The sequence below is a fragment of the Parasteatoda tepidariorum genome, chromosome 4, assembly GCF_043381705.1.
Source record: "Parasteatoda tepidariorum isolate YZ-2023 chromosome 4, CAS_Ptep_4.0, whole genome shotgun sequence".
NCBI classification, from domain to species: Eukaryota; Metazoa; Arthropoda; class Arachnida; order Araneae; family Theridiidae; genus Parasteatoda; species Parasteatoda tepidariorum.
The window spans coordinates 66,091,413-66,111,447 of record NC_092207.1 but is presented as its reverse complement, the minus strand read 5'-3'; the positions used below and the strand labels follow the sequence as shown (position 1 = coordinate 66,111,447).

Genomic DNA, 20,035 nt, shown 5'->3' with positions numbered 1-20,035 from the left:
ATTTTTATATCATTCTTAATCGATGTAAATAATGGTAATTAATGTTTATAAGAAAAAAAATATTTTGCAAGTAAAACAATTTATATGTTTAAAATATGTAGTAGTTAAATGCCATGCCTTCTTAGAGATTTTCCTTTAAATTATATATATACACAATATCTCATCAGATTGCTTGTTATTGGCAACCAGTAAAACAATCAATATGTTTAAAATACAAGTAAAACAATCTATAAGTTTAAAATATACAGTAGTTAAATGCCATGCCTGCCTAGATATTTTCTTTTAAATTATATATATGCACAATATCTCATCAGATTGCTTGCTATTGGCAACCAGTACATCTGCCTATTTTAAATCCATATATTATATCTTCTATCATTATCCTTGAGTGAAAGAAAAAGCAGTGTACACATTTAAAAAAGTTTTTTCTTCTTTTTTTAAGCATTGTCGTTTTACTCAGGGATAGATAGTACAGACCTTTTTCTTTTCACCCAATTGAATCAAAGTATTATTTTCTTTGTGGGGGGGGGGATAAGGTGGTTAAAAAAATAAATAAACCCTTTCTGAAGTTAAAATTTGATACATTTATTTGTAGAAATGTCTTAAGCTTTAATTTTTCATGCTTTCTTGTTTTTTTTACATAAAAAAAGGGGGTGTTTAAAATTTGTCAACTATTTTCAACAAAACCAAACATGATTTTTTGCTAGAAAAGACTATATGCCAAATGGATGATTATTTTTTAAAATTTTTAATTGAAATATACTTTTTCTTCTCCTTTTTTGCTAAACTAAAAAGAATTAAACTACTTTTTTTATATATAAATTCTGCCTCAAATGTTTTAATCACATGATCAAAAACATTAATTTTAATATTTTAAAACAAATTTTTGTTTCATTCCCCTTTAAATATGCACTGAATATAAAATGAAACTATTTGGTATCAATTTCTACCAACATTTTTGGTCGACAGGATATTACACAAGTACCAAAACTAGATATATTATTACAATTAACATGCCTGTCACAGAGGTCCAATGTTTGATGGGGGGGGGAGCAAAAATTGAATTCCATTCATAAAAATTTTTTAAATTTTACACATAAGGAAAAAAATCATTCTTCATCGCTGTTTTGTTTCTAACTGTGCCGGCCAGTGATGCCTATGTCAATTATACTATTATAATTTTCAACTTCTCAGAAATAAAATAAATTTTTTTATTATAGATAAAATACAATGGAAAATCCCATTTCAGGAATCATTGGGATTTAGGAAAGTCTATAAAACAGTTTTTTTTTTTTGGATAATAAATCTTTAAGGTAAAAACACATAAAAATATCCGTACTGAATAAAAAATAACAAATCAACGATAATTATCAGTAATTTCAATCAATGACTAATAAATCCACAAGGTTTGCATGGTTGCACTATTTTTTGCAACTTTTGTTACACATTTCCACATGATTTTTCGAAATCTAAATGTTTTAACATATTATAACATACCTACCCTAAATACTAAATCCCACCTTTATGTCACTTATAATTTCTCCCGTCACTCAATTAGCAACGATCCCATAGTTTTGCTGATTGCTTCTCAGAGAGTTATTAAAAAGTATTTTTAGTTGGTTTCACAAATCTCAATGTTTCAATACGATATTGAATCGTGCATTTCGCACTCAATTATTAAAGATTCCTCCGCAATCCCACGTGGATTTACAATTGCATTTTGTCAGTTTCTGCTTGCAATTTTCAAAGTTATTTTAATCCTTCATTATCACACACGAGAAATTTTGTATCCCGCATTTGTAGAATTTACTTTTTTATGCACTTGATTTGTGACCATTTTGTCAACGTGGTTCTGTCAATTGCATTTTCAACAGTTTGGGGATTTTGACATAGTTTTTAAAATTTCGATTTCATTTTTAATATATTATTACGATTCTCAAATTTGGAATTGCGCTTTTGAATAATGACTTAATAACCCACTTTAGTTGCAATGATTCCATCTCAAATCTGGAATTTTTTCAAAATGTGAAATTTTTGAGCACTCTAAGCATGAGATTCTTGGTTTTAATTAATAATCCACTTATGCAAGACACAAGAAAAAATATTGCAATTTTTTTCCCACAGTAGTAAAATGTAGAATTTTATTTCCATAATATTCAATTTTTTTTCCTTCATATTGCAGCAAAAATCAGAAGTCTGGTAAGAATCATAAAAAACCGGAAAATAAAGTTCTCATCCCCGTATACTTTTTTTTTAACCAGTTGCAAGTTTAAGAAAAGTTTTAATCTTCGGATAAGGGAAAAAGAGTTCTCTTTATAATGATTGTTAAAAAGTGTCCGGAAAAGAGACCTTTCTGGTAAAAGGACATCCAGATATGGGATTTTGTACAGTATTTTTAACTTTTAAATATAATTCAGAGTAATAGACTTGCCTTAAACCTTTCTTGGTTTTAAATAAAAATTTCTACAAAAACGTTGAAATGTTGAGAGAGTGGAATTTTGTAATATCTTGAATTTAGTATTTCTCTCTTCCAGAAATTTTATTTTATTACTAAAATTTTGCTATTTTTTTAATTTAAAAGACAATTATAAAATATAGCTACAGGGCCATTCTCCACTGTAAACACTCTAAACCTCAATTTTTATCTTTTTTGTACATATTTTTTATTTATTCAATAATAAAGTACATAGGTTAAATCATAAAAAATGAGATAAAATAATAGTTTTATCTAAAAATTTTATTATGGAATCAATTCTTGAAATTTAGCATTGAACTTTTTAAATTTTCTTGTTACAATCAACATATTAACATTTATTTCCTTAGCTGAAAAAATATTATAGCATTTAAATTTTCTTCTTTTTTTAAATATATCTATATAATGCTCGTATTTAAAAATGAAATAAAAATTAAATTATTGCATTAAAATTATGCATAAAAGAACAATTTATTTTAGCGAAAATTGGCTGTCCCGTGCATAACACAAAAACATGATAATTTTTATTTTTCTTATTTATTTTTAGGGCAAAACAGAATCTGCTTCAAATTTACTTTCTTTCTCTTAGTACCAACTTATATTACAAAGGAAGTTCCTCTAAGTTCAATATTAGATAAAATATTAGCACTTGTTTTTATGTCCCGTGCATAACATAGATTTTTCTAAAAATCAGGAAAATCAAAAACTCCACGAGCATTTACAACTGTAGGTGGTTGAATAACTTTAACAACTTCTCTCATGTTATAAAACACTTTATCTTCCCGTTTTGGCCATTTCCAATATTTTCCAGACTTCATCATGGCAGAAACTTCAATGTCATTTCCTAGCACTTGCGTAACTTCTCCAGCATATAAACTATTATCATATCTCACAACTACCCAATTTCCTGCAATAATTCTTGTGGTGTTAATTGGTGTGGTATTAAAATTTTCTTTTATTGGTGTTAGTGCATTTTTATAAAATTTTAAACCAGAAGAAGGTGAATAAGTAATTCCGTGCATTTTAGAAATTCCTGGTATTACTCTTGCGTTGGCCCACATATCATTATTTCTGTTTATGTCTTTATCCAAAAACAGCATAACTGTAGTTGATGGCATAGCTTTTTTTACAACGTTTGCAAAATCTTCTGCAGACTGCACAATTGGAGCTGTAGATTTTTTTGACCTAACAGCGTTTCGTACCAAACATTTTGCTTTACCACCAATTCCATCCACCACACCTTTGCCATGAGAAGTTGCAAAATATTTCCAGTGGAAAGTCTTATAGAATTTATTGCTAAGGTCTTGCAGCAGCAAGGTCATGAACCTATTTTTAAACTCTGATGAAGGTCCATCTGTCCAGATTACCTCTTCAAGAAATTTATTTTCTTCATCATTTGGTTTGATTTCTTCATAAATTTTCTCAATGAAAGCCTTGACAGTATTTTTTTCTTTCTCGGTAGTGTCTGAACATATTAGGTAAGTATTGCATTTTTCGCGTACGAATACTGCAGCTGTAAATAAAGTTACACTTTTTCGACTCCAAAGTGCACTCTGTATTTCATCTTGATATGAACAACTGTAGTTCATTGCAAAATCCAGTTGCAAAACTCTTTTTTCTTGTGAACTTTTATCATTTTGGAATTCTTGGAATTGAATTCTTTTTGTGTTAATATGAGCACTTATTGACGAAAAATTGTCGTGTGTACATTCCAAAACTTCTCCAATGCATGTCTGTTTCACTTGGCAATATAATTTTGCTTCTTCATTTTTTACCCATTTTTTCCAACACACGTTCTGAGAAAGATCTTCATTACATTTCAATTTTTGCCCTATGCAGCAATTTTCACAAAATCCTTGCCAACATGTAGAGTTTATCAAATCATCACAAAGTGTTTCTTGCCAAAATAATTTTGAATTGTAAGAAACTTTTAGTGCTTTAAGCTGAAGAAAGAAGTTTTCACATACCATGCATTTGCACTGATCTTCTGGTGTTTGACGCAGCAGAAAAACATTTTCCGGTCTTAACTTGCAAAATGTGGAAAAGCTGATGGAACAATTTGGGTATTCATCCTTAAAAACGGAATAAGCTTCTTTCAGATATGTCACCAAATAATATTTTCTTAATTTAATTTTCTCACCATTCTTCCAAACTGTAACTTCATCTTTCATCCCTGGTGCTGTAAAAACAATATCTGGACGAAAAAAAAATTCTTGTACTAAATTATGTGACTCTTCATCACTGATGGTATTTTTCTGAGTAGCATGTATGTTTAAGCCCAAGTTTGTTGCAATTGCAGAAACTACTGCTTTTTTTTTGGTTGGAGATTCTGGTAAAGATTTTAATGATTTTCTCATTGCTTTTCCAAAAGCTTGAGGAGTCTTGTAGGTATTTTCAATTAGGCTGCTTGATGGTGTATTGTTCCTTAACTCTGTTTTCTTTCTTTGGCGATACAGTTGTTTTCTTTTTGTTTCCTTACTTTTATATTTTTCATATTCAATTGTATTATTCTGTCTTTGTTTCTTTTCATTTGCGCGTTTTGCCCTCATGCGTATTCTATTTTTTTCTTTTAGTTCTTCACCATGCTTCTGCCTAAAAAGTTTAGCTCTATCTTTTCCTGTTAATTTTGCTGGAACAGGGGCCATCTGTAGTTCTAAAAATATATATATTTAAAACAAACATGATTTTAGTTCATAATTTTTTACATCATTAAGGAAAAGAAATCAACTAGTATTAAAAACTTCTAAATTCAAATTTTTTAGAATTCTAAATTCAAATTTTTTTTCAAAGAATTTAATTTATTATAATAAATAAATTTTAATTTACAAAGCATTTAATAGAATATAAAGCCAACTTTACATTCTTAAAAAATATAAAGCCAGATTTATTTAAAAAATACAGAATTCAAATGTTCTAGCTTCTAAACAATCAAATGTTCTTTAATAAAAATGTTCTAAAATTAGGCTTAACAAATTTAATGTAAATATGCATATAAACTTAAACTTTATACATATAAACTTTATTGCAAATAAACTTAAAATAGAAATAAACAGTAAAAAATATTAACTTACTTTTGCTTGGAATAAAAGAAAAATAATGCTCAATTATCCTTTATAATGATTTATAAAGCTTCTAATCCAGATCACAAAACTATAAATAAGTGTTGCCACTTTCCTGTGAATGAATTAGTGTTGCCACTTCAAAATATACATAATTAAATCAAGTGTATACTTTCGGGTGTAGTGAATTACAGACATATCCCGTGCATAACATTAGGCATGTCCCGTGCATAACACAGATAAAATAAATTTATAATCTTATCAAATAATGTATTTGGAAAACATGTAGCATAATTGAATAGAAGTAATATTTATTAGTTAAGAAAAAAATATAATGACAATACACAAGTTCTAAATTCACAGAGTTTATGAATAATAAAAGTCAAGGTAGAAATTTATCTTTTTTCTGAGTCCCGTGCATAACGACTATATTAAATGTCTTTTCAAGTATTTAAACTTTAATTTTTGATTTCTTTTCAATACAATATTTAAGAAACAGTCTTGTTTTGATTTGAATTGTAAAAAAAAAATTAATAACTTCATTATTTTATTATTTTTATATACTTCACGGGTCTGCAAATGTCCCGTGCATAACAGGAGAATGGCCCTACATAGATTTTTTCCATTAATTTTTGAGAAGAAGGCTGTCGGCAGTATATTAATCATTTAAAAGCCAATTGGGTGCGTGCAACTAATGAAATGGATGTGTCTAATCATGTGGCTTTGAAAGGCATGCTAAGGTTGCAGCTTTAAGGATTATCACAATGCTGAATCAATTTTCAGATCAGATTTAATTGGATACCTACAAGCAACTGCTTGAAACATGACAGCAATGAAACATGAAGATTGCACAAATAGTTAATCAAAATATGATCATTCGATGAAAATTGAATCAATGTGGATTAATTTTTTTCACTTAAGATTTACAAAAAATACTTCACAACAAATATTATTGCACTTTTATCTTGTAAAAATAATCGACACTTTTCAGTTAGCCGGGGAGCTTTTTGGTTACAAGGAAATTCCATAATTTTTTAATTTATTTTTTATGCGTTTAAAAAAAATAACAAAAGTAAAAGTTTGCATAAGTTTACATTTTTTGGCGACTTTTTAGGTGCGACGGGCTAACCAAACTATTCACAACACGTTCTACGTAGAAAATTTCAAACCAAAATTAGGATCTTTCCATTTCTTTCCCAGTTCTTTATTAATGTCAGGAATGTTAAACTCTAATGGTTCTGTTAGATAGGCATTATTTTTTCCTTCTAATGCTTCTCCATATTGTTTTGAAATATTGTCTATTTCTTCACAAATATTCTTTGAGCTTTGAAGTACTTTATCCGTTAAATAATCAAAAGCAGCAGCCCAATCATCTCTGTAACAAGAAAGAGCTGCTATTGAACCTGAAGTCAGGCAACCGTCTATTTGTAAACGAGGAGGTAAAGTTTTTTTACTAGACAAAGTAGCAATATCAACTTCCATTAAACTATCCCATACAAGTTTCCCCTCAGTAGTGATTTTAGAAAATTTATTTTTTCTTGAAACTTTTTTAGAGCTTTTTTTGGATGTGCCGGCTGCTTGAATTTGTTCACTTTCAAGTGAAAGGAACTTCTCTTCTTCAGGATTCTCAAGTTTCTCTTTAATATCAGAAGAGACGGAAGTAGCAGGCTTGGAATAGTAATAGGTAAATTTTGAACCACTTTTATCAACAGATTCACATTTTTCAATTATCCTATCTTTCAAAGCAACCAAATTATTACGAGCTATAAACTTTTCGTCGCTTTTTTCCAAATTCCCAGGGGTAGAAACACGTTTATTTTTAGAAAATTTTAAATCTGCCTTCAATTTTGGAGTCTTCTTTTTCTTTGGTTTAGGAGAAAATTTGTAGTCAGGAAATTCTTGAGAATGAAGCTTTCGAAGTCGTTCAGCTTCTTTAGCAAAAGGAATTCTTTCTTGGTTAGTTAACATTTTCCATCTCTTTCCCAGCTGTACGCTAATTTCTGGGGATGGAATGCCGGGATTTTGGTCCATAATTTTTCTCCTTTCAATTTGACTCCAAATCATGAACGGATTCATAGGTCGCTTAACATGATTGACTGGTTTTTTACATTTAACTGCATCAGTATAGGGTGTCCGTGACTCTATGTCATCTTTTAAACTGTCAGAAGCTTCACGCCAATCAATATTATCATCTGCTGCATCCATTTTATTCAATAACTACACTTTAATTTTTTTCAAAAGTTTCACAACAAATAACAAAATATCCAAGTCCAAACCCAGAGAACACAACACATCAAACAATCAGATAGTTTCCTAATGTCTATTTCTGTTGACCAAAGTTTACTTTTTTAAAAAGCACTTTGCAACCTCAAAACTTAATTTCTAAATTGTTTCCCTTTAAAGACTCATTCTTTTAAGGTAAAGAATATAATATCGTTGCATAATTAATTAATTATAAGCTAAATTTTAAATTAAATGATAAAGTTTAAAACAATTCACGCTAATTCGCAGTGCAATAAATGTATGAAAATGAGCACCCGGAAGTTTACCGAACGAACATAAATAAAATTTATATTTTTCCTTTTTTCTCCGCTTTTCTAGTCTTTGTAAGCCAAGATATTTTATTAACTGTTGTATGTAATTCAAATAAACGATGTTTGATGGCTCCTTTTGCTAAGTTTAGATAATTTCAATGTCTTCTTTTTTCTAGCATTATTAACCTAGTTGATTCTTCTGTACATTATTAAACAAAAGAAATGGATGGTTTTGAATTTTTCTCAATATTTTTAATCGATGAAATAGAAAGGGGCAGAAGAATGCATGTTCGCCGGTCATTGAGAGACGCTCAAGATCCCTTATCGTTACCTGATCGAACATTTATGAGACAGTTTAGGATCAGCAAAAACTTGTTTTCTTTTTTAGTAGAGGAATTAAAGCCTGTTCTTCTTAATAAAGGAGTTGTCCGAATATCACCTCAAGCAAGAGTAAATAAACATTTGTATATTGGGCTGGAATTAATTTTAAAAATTATTCTATGTTAAGTGTTTTAAAATGATTTATCTATTATATTTTTAAAAATTTACAGTGGCAGGAAAAACTATCATACATTTTATGGGGATATTTCTATATCGTGATCTGTTGCGCCAACTGCAATCGATAAGGTGCAAAATAGATTTTAAACTTGAAATTTTTTTTAAAAAAAACATGTAGATGTTTGCCTAGGGTGGCTATTAAGTTATATCTTTTGAGTTGGGCCCTTCCTGTGATGTTTTTTTTTTCTTTCTATTTATAGCAGGCCACTGCCCGGAAGTTGCCAAGACTGTGATTCTTCTGCTTCAGATCATGATATGGAAATCTCCCACACTTCGTGAAAGATATTTTTATATTGGTACCTGTTAATGCTCATAACTATAAAAAATTTCCATATGGCCACTTGCACCAAAGAGGCTTAAAATTTTAGCACCAACTGGGCTATAAAAACTGGACACATCCTGCATACCAAACTTATATTTTAAGTAGGGAAAAAATGATGAATGAAATTGCTTTTTTGACCAAAAAATGTTGATAAGCTCTAGCATTAATTTTCATCTAATAAACTAAACATCAACAGCAACTCAAAAGAATGCTAAACTTTAAATAAGAAAGCGTTATGAATAATATGACTGCCAACTTCTTTTTACCAGAAGATTTTATTTTTAGATTTTAATCGTAGCAGAATTTATTCTTTGTTTTTTTTCTATATTTTATAAATATGATTTTAAATGTTCACAAGTGCCATTATACCTAATTAATTTGCATATACACATAAATTATCTGATAATCATTGATGTGATATGAGGAACTATTGTAATTTATTTTGCTTATTGTCAGCAAAATTTTTATCTTACTTTTTCTGGAAAAAAGTTCTTAAAAATGCGCATGAGTTGGTAGCTAAGAAATAAGTATAATTTGTTTAATATAATTCCTATAAACAAGCATCTTATTTCAGCCAAATTGAACAAAATTGAAAAAAATCTTGCTGATTTTTATAAATAAGGATTATAGTAATCTTTTCAAATTTTTTTGACCAAAGTCAGGCAATTCCACCTTTACTTACCTATCATTTGTAGATTTTGAACATATAACTTAGTTAATAATCATCAAATATTTTTTACTGCAATAACTCTTAGGGTCCTCCGCAGTTTTTCTAAAACTTTTGATCCAGAAATTTGAATTTTTTAAAAAAAATTAAGAACTGACTTTTAAAGAAGTAAATGTCAAAATTGCACAGTGGACAATTAGTTAAATATTTCTATGAAATATACCAATATTTTTAAAGTAATATTTTTGTAATATTTATTTAGGAAATTCAAGTTTTAAAGATTTTGACTTTTAATAATTATGAAAAAAGCAATTTAATTTGTTGCAGACATAACATTTGGTGTTACAGACTCTATGATTTTAATTTCGATTAGCTTTTACAATATGGAAACCATAAATAAATAAAAGATTACGAAGGAAAATAACTAAAAAAGAAACTTAAGAATAAGAAGTCTTAATGATTTTATGAATGTGAATGTAAATATGAAAAGCAAGAAAGAATTTTATTAAAAATTTTTTGAGTAAAATAAATACTTTTTGTATACTTCTTTTGTAAAAGAATTGGTTACGTAAAGATTTACTAAGTAAGAAGTTCATATTTTTATCGTGTCTGCGATTGAATGTGAAATAAATAATGACGAATAACATTACATATTAGAGAGGTTTTATGAAAATCCACCTTCTTGTTTATTATCTGGTTTTTACATTCTCAATACTAAAGAAATTGCTTTGTCTTTCATTGACAATGTTCAAAAAGTAGAAATTTTGATAAGGTTTAAAACACTTTAATGTTAGTATTAAACTAAATTTAGAACAGTTTCAAGTAATAATATGTCCCAAAACAATTTTTTACAAACAGTATTAAACTAAAAAAAGAAACTATTTTTTCTAATCTTTATTTAAAATATAAATTTTGTAGTTTATTAAAAATTTTTGAAAAAAATAACTTAATTAACTTTTATAGTTTTTTTATTTTATTATAAATAAAACTACATATTGACTGTAATTTGGAAGCTCCAATGTCCGATCCAAGGTTTTCAAACATGCTCTTAATTTTAAGCTTTATTTAATTTAAATATTAATTTTCTACATGTGTAATTGCTTTGTAAGACTGAAACTAGTTTAATAGGAGAGGATAATTTTGACCATTTCTTCACTGGGCGAGGATAATAAAAGATTAAAGCTAGCTATTTCAAAAAATCCCATGAAAGGCAAAAAATGTGAATGAGATTAACATAAGTGCCACCAAAAACTTGCCATTATTTGCCATGATATACACTGACTGAGCAAAACTCATGGGATACCAACCTAAAATCTGGTCGGGGCCCCTCTGGCCCTGCGGAGTGCAGCGATATGGCGTGGAAGTGAATCTGCAAGGTTCTGGAACACGTCCGGAGGTAGTTGGCACCACACATCCTGCAGAGCGGCAGCCAATTGTGGCCTGTTCGTGGGTTGAGGATTCAATGCCCTGAGCCTGAAGTCGAGGGCATCCCAGATCTGTTCAATGGGGTTCATATCAGGACTTCGAGGTGGCCAATTCAGTCGTTGGAGCTCACCTGCATGCTCGTCGAACCAGGCACGGACGATATTGGTGACGACGTGGGGCTGCGTTGTCATCTTGATACATAGCAATGTCATCAGGGTGTTGAAACATGACAAAAGGGTGGAGATGGTCTCCAAACAGCTGAAGATACCGCTGGCAAGTCAATGTGGCATCCAGAACGACCAGGGGGCCCATTCCATGCCAAGAAAATGCACCCCACACCATGACTGATATGCCACCGGCCTGGACTGTGCCCACTTGGCATGCTGGATCCATCGCTTCGTGCGTTGTGCGCCACACACGGTGCCTCCCATCAGCATGGAACAGTTGATAACGTGATTCGTCAGACCAGATCACGTTACGCCACTGTTGCAGTGTCCATCCGTGGTGATTGGTGGCAAATGCACGCCGAATTGTCCGATGACGCTGGGTTAGCAGTGGCACACGTGTGGGGCGACGGCTCTCATACCCGAAAACACGTATGTTCCGACAGATTGTCTACTGGGACACGTCTCTATCACGACCAGTGTTGAATTCAGCCGTGATTTGCTGCACAATTGCTCTCGTATCTCGAGTTACCACTCGTCTCATGTTTCGCCTGTTTTGGTCATTTAGGGCCTTTGGGCGCCCGGTATGGTGTCTGTAGAGGACTGTGACACCCTCATTCACCCATTCTCGGTAAACTCTCGACACGGTTGACCTTGGAAGCCGAATTCCTGAACCACTTCCAAAATGGAATGTCCCATGCGTCGAGCACCCACAACCATTCTGCGTTCGAATGCCGTCAACTCACGACGCATTTTACCTGATCACTCACACAGCCACTTCAAGCAATGTCTAACACACAACTGAGACCGTCGAGGAGACACCAGGTGGCGTTGGTCACACGTGTTGTCCATCCACAAATCAGAGCCCCGCTATCCCATGAGTTTTGCTCAGTCAGTGTATATAGCGAAAATAAATATCATTTATCCAAGTTTCGATGTATTTTGATTTTTGAAGTAATAAATGTATTTAGAAAGGATAGTTTATAATATTTTAACTCTACCTTTATTTTCCTCTTATTGTCAAGTAAATTTTAGAAAGTTAATTTTAGTTGTTTTATTTTTTAAAATTGTAAAGTATTGATATGTTTTGTTTCATGCAAATATTATATACATAGATATTCTTATAACTATTTAATTTTTATAGAACAAATTTGTTTTTTGACCATGTTGTAAATATACTTTTTTTATTGAGAGAGAAAATTACTTAAAATCAACATCCTTAAATTGCTCTTAAATTTGGAGAAAATTTTGTCTTTAAATTTTAGTGTTTGAAATTTTACAAGAGTAAAATTTCAAGAGTAGTTGGTAACAACAAGAGCTGTTACCAGCTTTAAGAATGAAAAATACCAGTTTTTCAACAGTAAACCACTACTTGACTTATGTAGTAAAATTTTTCGACATGAATATATTTTTATTAAATATAAATTCACTTAACATTTTCCCTTTTTATCTTTAAAGAAAATATATATATATATATATTGCCTGACTGGAAAAACTCAGTAGAGTCAGGGAAAAAATTTCTTCCGTTTTGTGTACGAATTCTGAATAAGAGTTTCAAGACCAAATTGTGACTATTTCACACAATATGTGGCAATACTTTTTGAAGAGAAGGTTCCAAAGTTTTTTTTTTTTTTTTCATTTGCCAAATATCTACATTTTCTTGACAGGTATGTAAACAAACAACTATACATTGTTTGATAATAAATTCAAATTATTCAGTCTAGTTTTTATTCTAGATTTCAAGTTGTTTGCAGTTTTTCTTTTAAAAATAATTCAAACTGACATTTTTGAATAGGCAGTTTAAATAATTTTTTTTACTTAGTAGTGTTGTATTTTTTTCTTTTTGCATAACTAAATTTATGGTCCTTGCTATTATCTCCAAAGTTTTTATACTAATGCTTTTTTCCCCCTAGACTAATTCCACTTTTTGTGTTTGCAGATTCTAGTAGCTCTAAGATTTTATGCTACTGGAAAATATCAAAAGTCACTTGCGGATGATATCTTTGTATCTGTTAGTCAAGCTTCAGTAAGCCGATGTATTCATCAGGTTAGCAAAGCTATTAATGAATTATTGTTTCCAAAATATATAAAGTTTCCTACTGTTGAAGAGGAACAATCAGAAGGGCAAACAAAATTCTTTGAAAAATATGGATTTCCTAATGTCATCGGTGTGATTGATAGTACTTGCATTGCTTTAAAGTCAATAGAAGCACAGCATCCCAATTTCATTAATAGCAAAGGTGTTCACTCCCTTAAAGTGCAAATGGTGAGTTATTTTAAAACTTTATATGTAGTTACTATGATTATTATTTATTAAAGTTTCAGGATAAATTGTTTTTTTATTGAAAAATGCTTAATTAACTGTCTTAATTTCATGATAAAAACTTATCATTAATAAAACCTTAATGATACAGTGGGTTTGCTTACATGCTATAGTGTATCAAATTGACTAACACATAATTCTCCATCAAGAAAAAAATAAGCAGACTTATGTAAGCAAAATGAAAACAAAACTACAAAAAAAAAATTATTTCTTTTATATTAATAACAGAAAGAAATAATTAATTCTTTGTTAAATTATTATTACTGAATCAATTGCTAATCACATTTTTTATACAATTACACGGGCAAAACAACTTCTAGCTAAACAAAATAACACTTAAGCAAACTATAAATAATATTCTAAATATAGTGGATTTTAGGAGTAAGAATTTTCAAACTTATTAAAGGAAAGTAAAATGCAAAAAGGGCAATTCCATAATTATTCTTGTTACATGTATTGGGGTTCTGCATAACGATTTGCTTTTACTTATGAGCTTTTCATTTTTAACTATACTATTTCATTTGTACTATTTTTTGCTGGATAACAGAAAAGAAAGCGTACCTTTTATATTTATGAAGGAAAAACTTCATAAATTTTAATAGTTTTAAAAATGGTGAATTAAATTATAGTTACTTTTGTTACCTGAAAAGTAAGAGTATTTTTAGAGGTATTTTTTAGAAGTATTAAAAGTAGAGGTATTTTTAGAGTACAGATTTGCATTAATGATTATATTATTTAACCTATAGAAATAATCATATTATTTTCAATAATTTCAAGAAAGGAAGAAAACTTATTATGTGATAGCTGTAAAAAGTTTTAAATCTGAACAGATTGTTTTTTGTTTTTTTTTTATGAGAAAAATTCCTGGTTACTCTTGTTACTTCCTATTTGAAGATTTGATAAGAAATTTGCAAAGTACATGATGAGTGAAAAGTTTATAATGTTGTATTTATTTAATTTTTTACAGCAGAAATAGTTTTGGAATCAACAACAGATAAAAAACTTTTTTTCAGTAATTTTATTATTTTTTTTATAAAAATTTCTTCCTTGAAATTTTGACCATTTCCAGTTTAAAATGTTGTATATTTAAAATTTGTTTTCTCAAGAACTGTTTGACTGACTTCAGTTGTATTTTTCCATGTCAAATAACATTCTTTTAAATAATTTCAAAATTTGTATATTTTACAAGTAGAAATTTTCTACTATTTTTAAATGAAATAATAATAAATAATCATCAAAAATTATTAATTTGCGTTGAATAAATGAATAACAATTGTGAGCAAAATTTTTTCGATTTGCTTAATATCTCGGAATTATGCTAGAAGTAGAACTAACATTAAAGGAGTCCTAATTTTCAACTGCTCTCCTATTGAGGCCATGTTTCCCAGAGCCTGACTACTACCCCCTCCCCCATATTTTGAAGATCAGCAATCCAAATGTAGATATGAATTTGAGTTAACTATTTTACTAAAAATTCGTGTTTCTTTATTATATGCCGGTTTATAAATTGACAAAAATTATTCAATAAACAAAAAAGTTTGTTGTTACTCTTGTTACAAAATTAATTTTAGAGTTGCTGCAAATAAACTGTATGGATCAATTTCAAACCATTAGCTATTGCTCAAAGCAGCACATTCATATGGATGTTTTTGATTTTAAAAATAATTTTTTTAATTTCCGATAAACTTTTATAAATTTTTGGCTACTCTTGTTACGTTTAAAAAAAAATTGATCCTTTTTAGTACAGTAGGACATATTTTTTAATATTAACCGAAAAAAGTGTGCTTACCAATAATATAAAAAACTATACTTTAACAAAGCCTGATAAATTACTGTATGAATTCTTCCAGTTTAATTTTCTGAACTGAAACCTGATATAAAATATATCCATTTAATTTGAAGAAAAAAATTCATGGTCTTACTTTCTATGGTATTTCCTTTTTTTTTTTTAATCATAAATTATTTTTATGTACAGATTTAAAGTAGAGATTTATATTATTTTAAATAAGTACCTGCTTTTAGATAAAAAAGATCCAGAAATTTGGAAGTCCTGGGTTTCAAGGACGTGTTGTTTCCAAACGGAATCACTGTGATTATGTAGTGAATGGTTATGTGATGTGTGTTGTTTCACAACCAGCAAAATCTATTTTCTGAAACTTTTCTAGAAAGACTTAAAAGATCTGTCTCTTTTGTTTTTTCTTTTAACAGTAACAGCTTAAGTTTTATTAAAGATTATATAGAAGTTTGGTGTTTTCAATACTTTATGCCTTTTTTCTGAAGGTGTTACTTTGTCAGTTGTGTAACATACCTTTCCTTATATGCTCTTATTTACTTTTGTTTTATAATAAAAAATATTTATTTTTTGTTACTTGTTTTGTCCATTGACAGGTAACAGATTCCTCATTGAAGATATTAGGTATATGCTCCGATTCTCCTGGTGGCACAGAGGATAGTGCTATGTGGTATAAAAATGAAATTAGGGAAATATTGTCATTGCATCAAAATCATAACTCATGGCTTTTGGGTAAATAGTATTTATTCAGATTGCTATTATTTCTTTTTCATAAGTTTATTAAAACTAATTTTATTTATGCAGTACCTATATTATATTGTCATTATATTTGCCGTTTTCTAAGAAAATAAAGTTTTGACAAGGTAAGGTTGTTTTATTTACTTTCTCCTCTGTTACTAGCATAATAGTTTTAAATTTATTGCTTTAATACTCATTTGATTTTTATATTAAGATGAAATTATTTATCATCTTTCTTTTTTGCTTGAAATTTTAAAAAAAAACAATACTATTTGCATTATTGGTTCATTCCGTTCAGAGTCGATAATTGTAGTTATCTTCATCATTGATAAATTATTTTTGTATTCATATATAACTTAAATCTTAACTAAAATTCCATATAGGGTAAAAAAATTTTTTCTCTTAACAACTTTAAAAGTGTTCTACTTGCAAAAGTATAATAATTTTGTTTGAAACTGCTGTAATTGTTTAAAGTAACTAGATTTGTTTTATGGATTATTAAATTTTGTGAGTTTCTTCTGATTTATAATAGAATGTTCTCTTGGATTTTTTTTTTTATGTCAGAAAATTCCCTGAAAAAAATTTTTATGCAACTTTTTGCTAGCTTAAAGTATTAAATATATCAGCATTTCTACCAAATTAAAAAATGGATTTCATTTAAACTTTTCTTTCTAAATTCATTTCATTTATTTGCGTAGTTTTTTTTAATCAAATATATTTTTTTAATTTATTTAATATATTACAATAATCTAAAATGAATGTAATTTTCTTTTCAAAATTATAAATTTAGAAATATAGCAATGAACAGAAATAAATTAAATTTATGTATACCAATTTATTTTAAACAGGAAATATTATTCAAATAGTATTAAATTTGTAAATACCAGTACTGTATAGTTTTAGGTTATTCCACAGAAAGTAGAACAGTAATGAATCACTTTTTTTATTTCAAATTAAATCGCCAAAAAAGAAAAGCAACTAAATTAAAACTATGAATCAATGAAAACTAAAATGAAAGAATTTTTCATATTTTTCATTAATTTTCTTCAGGGTCAGTATATCATCTAGAAAATTTATCAATTCATATAGTAATTTTGTTTGTTTTGTATTATTTTTTATAATTGTGTATTCTTTTTTCATTTAACATTACGAAAATAAATAAAAGTATGTGTACTATTATGATAAAAAGGGTCAATTTAATTGTTCTTTGAAATGTAACAAGGGTGACCAAAAACTTATAATAGTTAATCCTAAACTAGAAATATTTTTTGAAATTAAAAATAGGATGTGCTGCTCACCTGTATTTATACAATAGTCGAATGCTTGTAGCATATCTATATAGTTTACCTGCAGTTACTCAAAATTTAATTTTCCAACAAGAGTAATTTTTTAGTTTTTGTAACGAGCAACCACAAGTTTTTTTTTTTTTTTTTTTTTTTTTTNTTTTTTTTTTTTTTTTTTTTTTTTTTTTTTTTTTTTTTTTTTTTTTTTTTTTTTTTGTATATTGAATTATTTTTGCCACTTTACGAAGAGAAATTTCAAACAAAATCTTGAGATTTCAACAAATTCTCAAGATTTTGTTTCAAATTTCTCTTCGTATTTGATTTTATGTATTTCTTGTTTTTTTACCTGGACTTTTAAAAAACCTTCAGGGGTACTGAGAGAGCTAATTTTGACATTTATCCACTCTCTCAATAGAAAAGGTTTTGTTCTATGGCTTCCGGAACAGGTACCCCCTAAAGACGTCGGCTTTGGTGGCCATATTTTTATTTTATTTTCATTGTTTTTTCTTTATTGCTTCAATTAATCTTTCTTTTATTCTGCTGCTTTTAAGCGTGTTTCTTTCAAGGAAAGTTCTGTTAGTATAGAATTTTATATTTTGTATTCTTTTACTAATTTTGCCACTTTAACTAACTGTGATAGCTAAAAGAAGCTTTTGAACTCCTAATGATAATTTTATGTTATGCATAGATACTTGACACAAAGCATCAAATATTTTTTGGCTCCATCTCTCTGCATATGCCCAAATCCAAACTTATTTTTCTTACTTGTAAATAGTAATGGTCATTTTAAACAGGCATTGTGTTATGAAAAGTTGTAAACAAGTATCGTAATTGGATTTTTATTTTTAAAGAAAGTAGTTCCTATAAAATTAATTTATATCTATTATTTTTACTTTTAAACATATTTTTTTCATGGAAGATTACACTAAAATGTTATACAAAAATAAAATGTCACAAAAATAGTTATTGAATTAAAAGTTTTGGATTAGTCCCTGAACTTCAAATGTTTAAATGTAAAATTTCTGGTCTGGCTCTCAAGTCATTAATTCTAAACTTTTAAACAAAATACTCACCACTTTTTAAATTCTATAAGTAATGCATTAATTTTGATCTGTAAAGGGAAATATTACATAAAAGTTTTCAAATATTATATATTTTTTAAAAAAATGAAATGTAATTTTTTGAACAATTCTATTTTTTACTTAGATTTAATAAAATTTTCTAATTCATTTCAGGTGATGGTAACTTTCCTCTGGAGCCCTGGTTACTAACTCCTTTTAAGAATCCAGATGAAAATGAAAAAGTGTTCAACAAAAAGCATTACGCTGCAAGGGAATGCATGAGAAAATGCAAAAGAACAATAAGATCACGATTTAGGTGTTTGGATAATGAACTGAAATTAAGTTATGCTCCTGGCCAGGTATCACAAATTATAGATGCTTGTGCAGTTTTGCACAATCTGTGTATCATAAAGAATGTTCCTTTCCATTTGACTGAAAGTGTAGATGAAGATAGTGATGATTCTGATAGTGAGGCAAATGACAATGGTGAACAAATTGACGAAAACATTAATAGCATTATTAATGATATGGCTTCATTCACTCGTCAAAGAGTATTGAAAGATTTTTTATCAACTACCTTATAGTAAATTTCAGCTGAAATTGTTGCTTTTTTAATCTTAACAAATTATTAAGGTACTAATGATAATAAAAATCATATAATGATGATCGATGATACCATAATGATGATTCCTTATAATGATGGTTATAATTTAATTATGATAATGTATTTTGCTGAAATATTATGTTAACTAGTCTTCCAATTTGTCCTATGATAAATTTAAGATTGACTGTAGGGCCAAGAGTTTTTTTTTTAACACTTTCATTTTATTTTATCTGTTTTTTAATTGAATATTTTTGCATAAATTATACATAACTTTTCATAAAAAATAATTGTTTTAGAAATTTTTTATTAACATTCAATATTATAATTATTTTTATCAATTTATAATTTTTTAATGATATTAGGTGCTTGTCTCACCCAACTAGTCATACTAGTCATCACTTCCAGGTTCGGCATGCATTTCAATATTCCTTTTGTCCAACCTCACCATTTTTCCAAAATACTTTTTTTTTCCCAGTTATAATTATTTACTTAAACAGCGAAAAACTTAAAAAATTAAATCATTATTCTAGAAAAGTTCGAATAAATTATTCTTTTCCTATTAATGAACCTAAGATATACATTTCCTTTTCAACATAATTTCAGAAAAATCATGTTATTTTACTAAACTTCAAAATTTAGCATTTTCTAAATAAATCATTCCAAGCATTTGTGACATCTAATTCAAAAATATCCATTATTTTCTTATTTGAAAAGTGTATTGGTGTGATGATAAAAGATTTATTCCCCTCAAAATTAACAATTGAAGCATCTAAGTACATGAATTTTTTCGCCCAATCAATACATTAAACATTGAATATGTTTCACAATTTGTATCAAGCATATGTTTCATAATTATATTTTCTGTGTCCAAAATCTTACAAACTAATCCTTGTTTTTAACAAAAAAAGAGTTTTTTTTTTTTAGATATTTATTTGTATATATGTATTTATACTTTTTTCTTAATTGTAAATAAATTATTTGTTGAATTTGCATTTTTTAAATTCCTCAGTATTCTTAAAACTCAAGTTCAGA

The 20,035-nt window shown here is 28.4% G+C and overlaps 3 protein-coding genes across 3 annotated transcripts; 1 reads left to right on the top strand and 2 right to left on the bottom strand.

Annotated features, from left to right (window-relative positions):
• Positions 1–1,197: 1,197 nt before the first annotated feature.
• Positions 1,198–5,691, bottom strand: LOC139425378 (uncharacterized). The gene is made up of 2 exons (XM_071179974.1): positions 5,545–5,691; positions 1,198–5,126 (listed from the first exon to the last, which is right to left on the bottom strand). The coding sequence occupies exon 2, from the start codon at positions 5,116–5,118 to the stop codon at positions 3,157–3,159; it is 1,962 nt and encodes a 653-aa protein (XP_071036075.1). The 5' UTR covers positions 5,119–5,126; positions 5,545–5,691; the 3' UTR covers positions 1,198–3,156.
• Positions 5,692–5,826: 135 nt separating this feature from the next.
• Positions 5,827–8,058, bottom strand: LOC107438244 (transcription factor SOX-11). The gene has a single exon (XM_016050476.3). It carries the CDS (start codon positions 7,735–7,737, stop codon positions 6,682–6,684), a length of 1,056 nt encoding a protein of 351 aa, XP_015905962.1. The 5' UTR covers positions 7,738–8,058; the 3' UTR covers positions 5,827–6,681.
• Positions 8,059–8,068: 10 nt separating this feature from the next.
• LOC107438243 (putative nuclease HARBI1) lies at positions 8,069–19,995 on the top strand. Its single transcript, XM_016050474.3, has 4 exons — positions 8,069–8,516; positions 13,142–13,468; positions 15,914–16,049; positions 18,574–19,995. The coding sequence occupies exons 1-4, from the start codon at positions 8,289–8,291 to the stop codon at positions 18,981–18,983; spliced, it is 1,101 nt and encodes a 366-aa protein (XP_015905960.1). The 5' UTR covers positions 8,069–8,288; the 3' UTR covers positions 18,984–19,995.
• Positions 19,996–20,035: the final 40 nt, after the last annotated feature.